This window comes from Emydura macquarii, unplaced genomic scaffold, assembly GCF_026122565.2.
Source record: "Emydura macquarii macquarii isolate MOO-44397 ecotype Brisbane River unplaced genomic scaffold, CSIRO-AGI_Emac_v2 contig_2481, whole genome shotgun sequence".
NCBI classification, from domain to species: Eukaryota; Metazoa; Chordata; order Testudines; family Chelidae; genus Emydura; species Emydura macquarii.
In genome coordinates, this window is record NW_027132618.1 from 2142044 (window position 1) to 2155750 (window position 13707).

The following is a 13707-nucleotide window of genomic DNA, read 5'->3' on the forward strand; positions in this document are numbered from 1 at the left end:
GGAAACTATAGACTATGGTTTCATTCCCTGAACTGTCTCTGGCTTCCCCCTGAACTAGAGGTTATCAAGGGGGCAGAATTTCTTTTCAGATACAAATCTCATAAACTTTAACAAATTTTCATTTTTGCCTGTTTTCACTTATCTGTCTTTCACCTGCCCAAATTCTGGGCTTGTACAAATTTTAAGCACATCGAAACAGTATGGAATGCGACATGAACCTGCGCTTGGCCAGAGCCTTCTCCTGTTTGTGCTGCTCCAGCAGTGCAGATCAGGTGGAAAGCTGGCTTAACAGATGGAGATTCCCTGATGCAGTGCAAATCCCCACGTGGCACAGAGCTGTTCTAGTCGGCTTTACAGCACCCTCTTCTCAGCAACTCTGATTTAAGGGACACAGCCAGAGTGATTCTGTACACTAGTAATCCTTGGCCAGCAAAACAACCCTTTGGCTAGTAACAGTCAATGCAACTTAGAATAACTCAGATGCTAAATTTCACTTGGAAGTGAGGTGGGTGTGTAAAGGTGGCCTCTAGTTATCTTTGCTCCACACCTACACTGGGCAGAGATTAGACACATTCTAGAATTCAGCCATATGTCTTCAGTGGACACAGTAACCACAGGTGTACAGGTAGATGAGCTTCCACCACTCTCCCCCTCCCCCCAATTCAGGTATGTATCAATAAAAATAAGCCACATTATTTCCAATTTGTTTGCCAAATTTTGGGTAAGCTCTACTATTTATAATTACTCTTAAATCTCATGTGCAATGTTATTGTTTGTGGAGGATGGGATGGGCTATGGCTTGTATTTTAGATTAAAACATTTGTAACAATTTTCTCATTTGGTTAATGACATCTCAAATTTTAAATGCATTCTCCCTGCTTACACAATATAAATAGGCTTCATACTATTCTATGATGCATTCAGACTCTGTTCTTCTGCTTTAAATAATACAAGTAATATAGAAGATATAGGAAATAACTGGACTATTAAGAAACTTCAGGGTTATAAGTTAGGAATCCCAGTATTTAATCATTTATTTCCACTGGGCCACTGGACTCACAATTTTTTTTAAAAAATAAGAAATGTACCAAATTTGGCAAATAGTTCACATATTTTTGGAATTCCTTTTTTCACCATTACATTTGTTATATTAAAAATACTGTAAATTAACACCTATAATTCACTTGATAGACAATAGATCTCTCCAGATATCACTAATCACAGATGTCAAAACTTTCAGATCAACCACAGAAGTACTACAACCACAGATAAACACCTGAACTCAAAAAGGGGAAGATAACTCAAACAGGACATTTGAGACCCACTCTATGCAAAAGAAACTGGGTGTTAATCACCAAGCTACTCTGCTTTGTTCATCACAACCTCTCTTGGCTTTTCAGAAAGATGCAGTCTTAAATCCAGACAGGCTTTATGGGGGACTTATGAGAACTGGTCTGTAGATTGGGACAAATGTTTTGAAATAAAATCTGAGGGGTAGAGTTTGAGAGAGTTTATCTCCATGAGTGTATGCCCTAGTTTGTCCATGTTCAGGTATTGCTCCCTTGAACAGACTGGAAGGGTTTCTTGTTTTGTTTACAGTAAAATCTTAGATATGCCTTATTGGAATTCTGTGGAGATGGATTTTGTCATGCAAATTTCATGCTTGTACCAAGACCTTGGGTGTTTGTATCTTCAGTATGCCTGTTTTGAATCTTTCTAAGAGCTTCAGAAAACAACAGATTCTAGTTACAACCGCACACTCTGTCAGAGCAGTGCAAGACAGAAACCAAACTCAACATCATGTGCAGTAGCAATCTCTCTTTAAACATGTGGAGCTTTTGGATTTACTTAAAGCTTCTCTCTATCCGCAAAATAAAGATATTTCTAAACCTCAGTGTATAATCTTCAGAGAATGAGTAGGTTAGCTTTGTGTCTTATTTGCTGTTATTAAAGAATGTATGTTATGGTATTCACACTCTCTGTGGAGAAAAACAAAACAATCATGTTGAATTCCTATGCTTTTCCATCCACAACTGTAAAAAAAACCAAACACAATTATGAATGTTTTGCCATACATCCATGTTACTTACGGTTGAGAGGCAGGCTGGCATTGGTGACACCCAGCTTATTGGCCGCGACACATGTGTAGTTGCCGAAATGCTCCTCTGTTACATTGGTGACAGTGAGAAGTGATCTTGTACTATAGTTTTTAATAGTAATTCCATGTTTACCATTGATCAGTCTAGAAGGCAAAAAGAAAATCTTCTGTAAACACATGCTTCAAGCAATCATGTTTGCATTTTCTTTATTTGCTTATGATGCATGACTGAAAACAGTAGTTCACAATGGGAAACTAGTCAGTGGTATAAAGCCAGCACAATTTCCTACCAAGTTGTTCTACAATCTAAGCCAGCGGTTCCCAACCTTTTTTGAGAGTGTGTGGACCCCTTTTCAACCTCTGAATATTTCACAGCCCACCACATGCTACTAGTTTTATTTGAAATTGTACATTTCCTTGGTGAGGATGTTATTATTTTTCTTTTCCATTGACCCCTTATAGTAGCCTCGTGGACTACCAGGGGTCCGCGGACCACAGGTTGGGAACTGCTGATCCAAGCAATGCTCACTTTCATCTCACTACCACTGCCTTATATCACTGAACATACAGTGAGCTGATATGAAAACCAGAATATTTGGTACCAAATAAGGCTTATTTCGCCCACATTTTTTTGCTTTGGTTTTGCTAGAGAGTCCCAATCTAGTCCCTGTCATCCAGTGACATAACAGTATCCCTGTCGTGTATAGTTGTTTCTCTAAATACAGATCAGGTAACTACAGGATCAATTACTTGGAATTGTGCCCACAGTACATTTTCTGGGTGCAGAAATATAGAAGCAAATTTTATGCCTGCTAATAGGGAAGCTGGGCTTGAGCCCAGCTGAACGTATATCCCTAAACTGCAGAACCATAAAACAACGAAACATCAACACAAAAAATTCATTTCAGGGTTCTTTCCATTGTATTAAGCAGGGTCCTTACTTGCCTCACCTCAGGTTTTTCACCCAAGACTCAGGTTTTTAAGGGATTTCTCAGGATACCTGTGCTAGTTTCAAAATCTTAGGACTTATAGTCATGCCCCAGCCATTGCTGTCACGTTGGAGAAATGGATATTGACCAAGTGAGACAGGGAACATTGTCTCTAGGCACATGAAAATTAATTTTTGAGCCCTCCCACTATCTAGGTCCACCAAAGATAAGGGATATATTATTCATCCTATGTAAAAAGAAGACACTGTAGTGATAAGCACCTTATAAATATATAAAAGAGATAGCAAACATGATGTAATACCAAGGTTTTTTAAACAGCCTAGAAAAATCCTAGGATAGTGGGGCAGCCATGGGAGTTTACCTGAGCTGAGAGGAAAATCTCAGCCTTTCCAATTTGTCATGGTAGGAAGAATGCACAAGCTACATCTAACCAAGTCAGACACATGATAAATATAGTTAGATAGATGATGAAAATAACCAGCTATGCTTGATTACTCAGAGAATTGCTTATATTTCATATTAAGAGCAGAATTTTGGCTTATATAAACATGTTACACTTTAATTTTGATATATGGAGGCAGAGAATCATAAATCCAGGAGAGGGATGCAATCTTTTAATACTCTGCCTCAAAATGCAAATCTATCATTATTAATGGTACATTGCATATTGATTATTGAATATTTTACTGCATTTCATTAATGTTCTAGTTTTCGTTTAATCACTATACTTTCCTGCATATAAATTAGATTTTCATTGCAGTGTGTACTTTATATTCTCAGTGAAAGTCAACACACTAAGAGTTCTGTACTGTTTTTTATATCCGTTGGCTGAGTGTATTGGCTAACCCACACACTGAAAAAGAACATATCAAATTCCAGTGGCTATGTACTGCCATGCGGGCACTGCAATTTCAGAAACAAACTAAGATAAGTTATTTCAAGAAACAACAGAGGACTGAAAATTTGGTTTTGAGGGTAAGAGGGTAGTTAGAAAATTAATTTCTTCCTCCAGACTTGTGCAAGGCAAAAAAGTGCTCCTTCATTTTAAAAACATGTTACTGCAAACGGCTATTTGCCTTCTGAAATTACAACTTTTTTTTCCATCTTTTCCTCCACCATCCACAGAAAAGCTGCAATGCTCCTGCCAAATGAAAATGCTGCTTTCTGCTTTCATATAAACACAACAGATGCCAGTGATCATGGCAGATACAACAGAAGGTTGTGGCAATAGTATTAATAGTATTAATCTCCCCGCATCCTGCAAAAAAACCAAAAAGTCAAACAACAGAAAGTCTTTGATCCACAAAGTTTGGGTCAGGAGGGATAAAGATCCTTCCACACATAGCCATGAGGCTCCACCCTTATGAAGTTCCAAGCAATACAAGTCCTCTTCTATCACACGTAAGTCCATGTGCATCACGAGTATTTACTTTGGTGTTGCTAACTGCTTTGGCCTGTTTCAAGTTCTCCAAATGTCTGGCCACATTGCCTTTTGTTCTCCCCAGACATCGCAGCAGCATATTTTGGTTACAACTTTGTTTCAAAGGCCTAATCTAGCTATTAAGCCACCACTTTTCCCCCTTCATTCTGTCCTCCTCTTCCACAAAACTCCCTCTTACTTTGTCCTTCCTCATTCTACATTCTCTCTCTCAATATAGACTCTCAGGTCAGAAGGGACGAATATGATAATCTAGTCTGACCTCCTGCACAATGCAGGCCACAGAACCTCACTCACCCACTCACTCCTGTAATAAACCTCTAACCTATGACTGAGTTATTAAAGTCCTCAGATCATGGTTTAAAGACTTTAAGGTAGTGAGAATCCACCAGCAAGTGAGCTGTGCCCCATGTTACAGAGGAAAGCAAATCTTTTGCCAATCTGCCCTGCAGGAAAATTCCTTCCTGACTCCAAATATGGCAATCAACTAAACCCTGAGCATGTGGGCAAGACTCACCAGCCAGACACCCAAGAAAGAATTCTCTGTAACAACTCAGAACCCACCCCATCTAAAATCCCTTCATAGGCCATTGGCATATCTACTACGAGTAGTCAAAGATCAGTCAATTGCCAAACTAGGCTGTCCCATCCTACCATCCCCCTCCCTTTCTCAGCCTCCCTCCTATCTGCTTCCACCACATTCTCTCCCTCATTCCACTAGCCCTTGTAGTTGCTGGTCTTCGCCTGTCCCCACCTTCATGCTTCCTAGTTTTACCCTCCATGTCCACAGCCTCTGCAATGCCCCAGCTCTTTCTCTTTGTCCTTCTTGGCTTCTACCACCCCAGTTTTCACTCCTCCTCCTCCTCATTATTTCCCACACAACCCACTTCCTGCCTCTGGTTCCCTCACTCCTCCTCGTCTCTATTGCTCCATCATCCTTTCTAGTGTCTTGCCTCCCATCATTCCCCTCACCTCCCTCTCTGTGTTCCCTTCAGCGTGATCCACCAGTTCCCATTTCTGTGTATTCAGCCTTTGCCACCTTCGGCTTCCCAATCCCACCTAGTTTCTACCAACCCCAGGGCTCCTCTGTCTCCCCAGCTTCTGTGCCCCAGAACTCCCCTCTCCTTCTTTATTTTCCCACCCCAAAACTTCTGTGACCTCCAACCTGTTCCCTTGGGCATTCCCATCTCCAAATTCCTCTCCACATATCACACAGCTCCTTCACCTCTTACAGCTCTCACCATTCCAAACTCTGTGTCCTCAGTTCCCCTGTCCCTTAAAGGTGTTTTCCCCCTATCTATACCTCTTAATTCTACTTATCACCCCATGCTCCTCTGAGCTCCCAACTTCCTCTTGTACCTTTCCTCCCCACCCTATCATCCCTCTTGGATGTGCAGGGAAAACTAGCTGCTGTTGCTACGAAGGAATGGAGGCAGTGTGTGCCCCTTTAGACCCTGGGAGTCATCTAGGGTCACGGAATTTCACCAATAATTTCTGTTTCAAGCCCCTAACTTCTCTTTGACCTATTGCACTTATTTTAGGATGATATCCAGGTGATTATAAAGCACACCTCTCCTGCTCCTGGGAAAGGGAAGAGTCCTGGGATTCCTACAAGAGTGCTGTCTCTAGACCCTTTTGGGGTCTAATCATTTATATCGGTCAAGTAAAAGTGTCTGAGAAATTGGAAGTTTTATCCTCTCAAGATGCTGGAATGGAAAATGAGCTTTCCATCTTTACCTCCAATGCCTTCCCACTCAAGAGTTTCCTCCTACTCCACCCTCATTCTCTTTTTCACATCATTCTCTCCTATGAATAACTCCAGTGCTCGCATCTGCTGGTGGTTCATAACTTTCTCAAGCAGCAGTACATGAAACTGACATGGGCAGTTTCATTACTTCTTTCCAGGTTTCTTAACAGCAACACTAAAACTGATCAAAGTCTTGATAATTTCACCCTGCCACTGCTTGAGAAAGCTATGAGCAGGAGTAAAGGCACTGAAGCTGTCTGTCTGCAGACCAGAAAAACAGCACTGCACTGGTTTACAATCAGTGCACATTTAGGATGTTTTCTTTGCAACTATAAGCTAGAAACATTTATTTTTAAATGAATGAATGGATAAATAAAAAATCACCACCTAGTTTTTATATAACAGTTTTCATCAGTGTATTTTAAAGGCTTTACAAAGAAGGTCATTATCATTATATCCACTTTAAAGATGGGGAAACTAATACACAGAAAGATCAAAGTGACTTGCCCAAGGTCATCCAGCAGGCCAGAGGCAGAGCCAGGAACAGAACCCAGGTCTCCTGGAGCCAGTAGAGGACTCTACTAGGTCACAGTGCCTCTCATGGAAATGAAAGCTCATATTCTGCTACCTTCATTTTCAGGATCCTCACTCCTCAGTATTGTGTGATGTTTTCAAGACCTGTTCATTGTCATTTCTGCTTACAAAAATGTATGTTAGTCAGTAAAATAACGCTACCCATTTTTATGAAGTCACTTTTTAGAGAGCAACTGCGCTTTAAGAATATGCAACTACACCATCTTTTCGTTCATCTCACTATATTTGCACTCGAGGCCTTACAGTAGAATATGCTCTCACTTTTATTCCAGATATTATGCCTAGAAACAGACTACAGAAGATCATGCATCAATATTAGCCCCAAAGGGTATCTATCTTTAGTCTCATATTTGAATAAATTAATGTTACTATAATCTATTAGACCATTATAATGAATTTAGTCTTTATTAGGTTATTTGAAATGTATGTCTTGTTCACTTTATCAATGTTAATGGAATTAATATTTTTAAATCAAAGACCTTTGGGCTGCCTCCCTCATAACGGTTTACTTTGCAAGGAGAACATACTCTTGTTTAACCCTGTACTATACGCAAAATGAAAAATGTGCCAATATGAATCAGTATGATAAAATAAAATCCCTCCCCATCTTTCCCTCTTTCTCTCCCCCCCCCCCTTCCCTTCCCCCCCCCCCCCCCCCGAATCTTTGTCCAGTTCCAGAACCCAACTCAAACCAAACCTTATTCTGAGATTTTTGAAATTTTTTGATAAATTCTCTGCAAATCCCATCAGTTTCTATTTTTATGCAATTTTGTCATTTGGAGTCTTAGCCAGGGTTAAGTACAAATACAGTATAACTCATGAAAAACTTGTTCTCAAATGGAGCTGTGTGAAAAGCTGATTTTTCAGTTCAGTTGCCACAATGAAAAATCAGAAAAATATTTTGTTTCGGGTCAACCTGAAATGAAATTTTTTTTGAATTTTTTGGCAAAATGGAAGAGTAAAATATTGTTTCCAATGAAATGAAACATTTTGTTCAACTCAAAACACTAAGTTTTTTAAGTTTAAGTTTTTTTTAACTTAAAATTAAATAAAGTTGAAGTAAAATTTGAAATGAAAAGTTGTTTTGAATCAATAAATGTTTCAGTTAGAAAATGTTCAGACAAAACATTTAGACTTTTCAGCATTTTTTTGTCTGAAAAATTTCATCCAGGTGTATTCTCCAGGGGTTTCTAGCCCAAATAAATGAATTCAGGAGCTGAATGTTACTGCAGAATGTGTCATTCATGTGTTAAATGGCATATCTCATAGTAAGCACATTCATCAGTACTCTGGGATCTGCAGTGGCTGCCTATTGGCTCCCAGGCGAAGTTTAAGGAATTGGTATTGACAGATAAAGCTCTAAATGATCTAAGACCTGACTAAGTGAGAGATTGCTTTTCTCCATGTCCCATGCCACAACTGAGATTACTATGGTGCTTGAACTGGAAACCCGTTGGCCTACAAAAGTGAGAACTTCTCATGAGATGTTTTGTGTGAAGGTTTTTTTACACTCGGATTTACTCGTCATCTTGATCCAAACTAGCTTGAATTTGTTAATGTTCAGAGCATGAAGAATCTTTCTGAAAAGACACTTGGGAAGGGTTGATGGGCTGAGGTTTGAGTGGAACTTATTGATGGGTAAAATTTGTTTTGCAATTTTTAATTTTTTTGCTCACTAATTGTTTTATGTGGCAGGGTTTTGTGACTGCCTTTTTTCCTATTTTCATGGATTATATTTTGAATGGATGCCAGGGTCCCTGAAAATGACTTTAAGCCACGCCTATCAATAATATGCTCACCGCTCTGCATAGTCTTTTCCTGAACTGCCTTTGAAAATTGACATTTCTCAGTTGTGCATTATAGCTTTACCACCATAGTAACGTACAGATTTTTCATCTTCCAAACATGATACTTGCAAGGGTAGTACTGGAAAACACAGCAATGTAGGAGTCAAAAAACCCTGACTTTCTTGCAGACAGGAAGGTTCTGCAATGTTCAGAAATACTAGAATCTTTTTGAATGTATAGTACCTGCAGTGTGTCTATAAACAATGTTTTAACAAAAACACTATGTACCATTAGACTTAACATAAGCTTGTGCTAACAAGTATTTAAGCAACAAGACACAATAGAATAGCGCATTTCTGGGTGATTAAAATAAGCCTCAGGTGATGTTATCACTGAAGCAAGAGGCAGAAGGCAGTGACTTCATTGTCCTGAAATGCACTGCCTGTTGTGTCTTACTGCTCTCATGAAACTGAGTTCATACATAAAAATAAGGAACACAGTCAGATCCATGCATTTAATGGATATTACTGACATTAAATCAGGAGTCTCCAGTTGAGTCCAGACTCTGTAATGTATATTACAAACAGTGCTGCAACACTGCTTGCAAAAAACCCAAAAACCGAAACACTTCTCATACATAATGGTAGTTTTTTTCTATCATAAAGAGGAAGAGAGAAAGTGTGGACCCTTGGGAGCAGGATTTAGGGGGTTCCCTCAGGGAGAAGATAGTTTTCTGCTACTGTTAGTGCCAAGTCTCAATTGCACCGCATTAAAAAACACTTTGCAACATCATCCAAGTGTGATATTCATGACTATTCTGTGAAGTTATGGAGGAAAGGGAGCAATTAACACATCTTTAGGGGAACAAATATAGATAAGGGCAACTGGCAAGTCTGAAATGTGCTGACAAATTGTTTTCTATGAAAAAGGCTCATTAATATTTTGTGTTAAATCCCAGCATTAATGGGATGTTAAAGTTGAGAAACCAAGAACTGAAAAGTCTAGACATTCCAAAAGTAAGTTGTACATTCACTCTGCCCCGGTGCATATGCCTTAAACAGACACTGACAACTTATATTTGACTCAATATTTAAACTTTGTAAAAATAAGCTTTATATAAACGTAAGAGCTGTAAAAGAGTTTTCACATTAAAATTTTCTCAATGAAAGCATTTGTTTTAAAACAAATAAAGATGCCCTGGAGGGGATGGATACTCAAATTAGATAGCATTAAGGACCTAAAAATGAAACCGACTAAAAACAAACATGAAAAACACTTTATTGATTTTTCAGTGTGCAAGATGAGAGAAAAGTAAATCCTGAGCCAGGTCCTCAGCTGGTGTAAAGCATCCTAACTCCACTGACTTCAATGAAGTGATGGCAATTTACACAAGTTGAGGATCTGTTCCTCGGAGCACAAATGGCAGAACTTGTTGAATTTTTTCTCACAGTCCTTTGGTTAAAAAAATGGCCCTTTTCAAAACAGGAGTTGTCTGTAACAATTGTCATGACAATAAAAATTTCCCATTTTTTGTGATATTTTTCTGTCTATCTTAGGTACTTATATAGCCTCCACTACTGAGCACCTGACAAACTTTAATACTTTTATCCTCATAACATCCTCATAACAGCCATTTTATTACCTCCATTTTACAGGTGGGGATTGAGGCACAGAAAGGCTATCTGCAGTGCTTTATTTGTGCCACAGCTTGCCAGGGCTAGTCTTGGCAGTTCATAGCTCCGGCACATCTGGGCTTGCTGCATGGTATGAAAATTAAAAAAATTGCTTGAGCCCGGGCATCCCTTTCATTACAAATTAAGCACAGGCTACGTGACTTGCCAACGGTCACACAGGAAACCTGTGGCAAAGCAAGGAACTGAACCAAGGCCTCCCAACTCTGAGGCTAATGCCCTAATCACTGGACCATCTTTCCTTTGGATGATTTTTGAAAACATTACCAAAATTACTTCTTCTCTGACAAATAATATAATACGCCCTGTTAGAATTCCTTACAGAAACTTGCCATCAGAGCATCTACTGTATTCAGTCTACCAACCAACTCTGGTTTGGTAGTGCTTACAACATTCAATTTGCACTCATTTTGTACAGGGCCACGTGACTACAGAAGATGCAAGGCAAAAGAGAATCAAGCTTAAGAATTCATCTGCTGGCTGCTAGTAGGAAGCAATGAGTTGAAAGCTTTATTCTCTTTCCCTTCTGCTTGCTGAAGGGAATGTTGGGCTTTACTCATCTCATCCTAATGTTGGGAGGTGGCTTTTCCAATGTTTCACTTAGTTTCTGGGGGAGAGGGGGCTTTCCATCCCTCATCCTCCATGGAAGTCATGATGACGCCTCCTATCTTGTCCCAGTAGCGCCTTCTCTCTCACCTGAGTAGGGAGGAGGGATTCTCAAGGCTCCCAGGCTGCTGGGATTGTTTCATTCAGTGACTTTGATTTGCACACACAACTTGGTTCCCGCACAATGTCTGATACCCAGGCACTGGGTTTAGTAAGGAGCACTCCATTGTTCAATGCACTGTCATTAAGATATATCAAGCATTCCTCAGATGTGTTGAAACAACTGATCTGTTTGCAGGTGAATACGGATCCACTGGAAAAATTGGAAAGACATTGGAGACTGGCCTAGAAATCATATAATAGGTCCACAGTCTGAAATCAGGCAGGTGATAACCATGGCTGTCCACAAAATACACTGACTGTATCTTCTAAATGCTTCTTTACACATTAGTGAATCCCATCTAAGAAGTTATGCCTTGCCAGTATTTTGTTTTTCATTACAATTTTTCTACTGCAAACCAACTGAATATTAGTACTACACCAAAATCCTCTGATGCCTCTCTTTATAACACATAGCTTATTATGATATGCAGAACAACATAGACAGGTATCAGTATATAACATATATAATAAATACATGCCGGCTACTTACTTTCTCTCTCCTTTGTACCATTCAAAGACTGGAGTAGGAACACCTGCACTTTCACATCTTATCAATCCATTACCTCCTAGCATCACGCCACTGGATTTAAGTTCCTGAATGGTGGGGGCAACTGGAAAAAAAATGTGAAGCACAAATTTTAAAGAACAATCACTATAGATTTATATTTTCATTTCTTCTACAGGATGCATGAAGTTACTTTTATGTCTGATGGATCAACATCTTACATTTTCCTCTTTGATTTTTGTGACAGGACTAGTCACATTCAACCACTTTTCTCAAATTATATATGGAAGAAGTTATCACTGAAAGTAGAATCTAATATACAGCTTTTATTTAGGTTTGTGTCTCAGGCAACAAACATATAACCCGGTGATATGAACAAATAAGTGCACACAGCATGTTGCAGTAGGATTTATTTAAAATATTTTACTTGCTTAACCAGGACAGTATGTACCATATAAAATACCTAATCCTTAAGGGCCTGATCCAAAGCCCATTGAAACCTGGAAAGACCCTGGCAGGATCAGGCCCTAACTGCATAAAAAGACACAATGCCAATGGACTCTGCTAAGATTTTTGTCCATCTAAGCCAGGGGTGGGGAACCTTTTTTCTGTGAAGGGCCTGATGGTGGCCCTGGTGGCGGGGGAGAATCCGTCCCCCACGGAACCCCGCCGCCGCCGTGAAACTGCGCCGCCGTCGCCGAATTCCCCCCCACCGCCAGGTCCAGACCAAATCATTTCGCGGGCCGTATATGGCCCACGGGCCGGACGTTCCCCACCCCTGATCTAAGCAATGCAGGATTAAACTGAAAGAGTGTAAAATTTGGATTGTACATACTAAAGGTAGAACTCACTTTCACAACTAAGATAATTAGTTTTTATATATATATATAAAAAGCCTGATTGTCCCCATAGTGCACTATATGCATAAATGTAGCAGTCCAATCTAGTATGCTCCCTTTTTTGCACAAAAGAGACATTTAAAACATTACTATTTTAATTTACAGCTATAGATAAAGTGATTGCCAATTTCTCCATTTTTCAGGAAAATCCAAACTTAAAAACCACAAAATTGCACAGAAAATAGTTTAACAAAGGGAAAAACTGAATATATAAGCAATTGCCTTCTCCCTAGAATTTTTAAAATATTTTCATAGCATTTTATGATGCATATAAATTACATTTAAAAATAGAAAACAAAACATACAACTTATAAATAAAATTCCATTAATTTTTCCAAGCAATTTTCTAGATGTTGTTTTAAAGTGGTTATATATTTATGTGTGAAATGACTCCCCCCCCTCATTCTCTTTCAGAATCACACTCATCCTTATGCTTGTCATTTTAAGAGGCCATAATCTTTTATGACAGCCAACTACTGTAGAAAACAGCTATATTAAACAGAAGGTTCATGAGGAAGTTCTATACATAGGCTGGTCACTTTCATAATGCTATTTTATGTGCCAATAAGGACATGACTCAGTACAAACAAAAATATGTGAATCTAGTTAAAAGTACATGAAGTAGAATTATGATGTACTGAAATGAAATGCCTGGAAAACAAGCATTATGCAGTACCCTCTTCTATGGACTTTTAAGGTAGCCTATAAAGTGACAAATGCAGAAATTATCTTTAAGTATATTCACAAATATTTAAAAGGACACTTTACCTGGCAAGAATTATTCCAATGAAGGGCATGATCCAGCTATCATTGAAGTCCCTGGGAGCCTCTCCACTTACTTCAGTGACAATTGTACTGAATCCCTTTCAGTTTGGGACTGCAATCCAGACCTGGGAGGGGTTGTGTCACTGCCTGCCCTGTAACGCAATGCTTTGCTGTTGTAGCTCCCAGCTTGGGATGCTCCCATATAGCGTACAAGCATGCAGGTCACCCCCTGAGTGTCTGTGTGGTATACAGTCCTGGTTCAGCAGCTTTGACCCCAGTAGCCTGTCTACAGCCCTATTTTGACTTCCACCAGCCTCAGTTACAATCAGCAAGGTGACCCCAAAACACTCCCAGTCCTAAATTTCCCCCAAACCATGTGCCCTGCAATGTCCAGGCCTCTCCTGGACAGCTTAGAGAAATAATCAGTTTCACTGTGCCTTTAAAGAGACAAAAGTGTAATAGAGT

The 13707-nt window shown here is 39.4% G+C and overlaps 1 protein-coding gene across 2 annotated transcripts in view; it reads right to left on the reverse strand.

Annotated features, from left to right (window-relative positions):
• NEGR1 (neuronal growth regulator 1) overlaps positions 1 to 13707 on the reverse strand; it is a 526075-nt gene that overhangs the window by 96428 nt on the left and 415940 nt on the right. For both annotated transcript variants that reach the window (XM_067563319.1, XM_067563317.1), the window contains exons 5-6: positions 11564 to 11684; positions 2091 to 2242 (exon numbers count right to left, since the gene is read on the reverse strand). In XM_067563319.1, coding sequence (XP_067419420.1) covers positions 2091 to 2242; positions 11564 to 11684 — 273 coding nt within the window. The remainder of the gene's footprint in view (positions 1 to 2090; positions 2243 to 11563; positions 11685 to 13707) is intronic.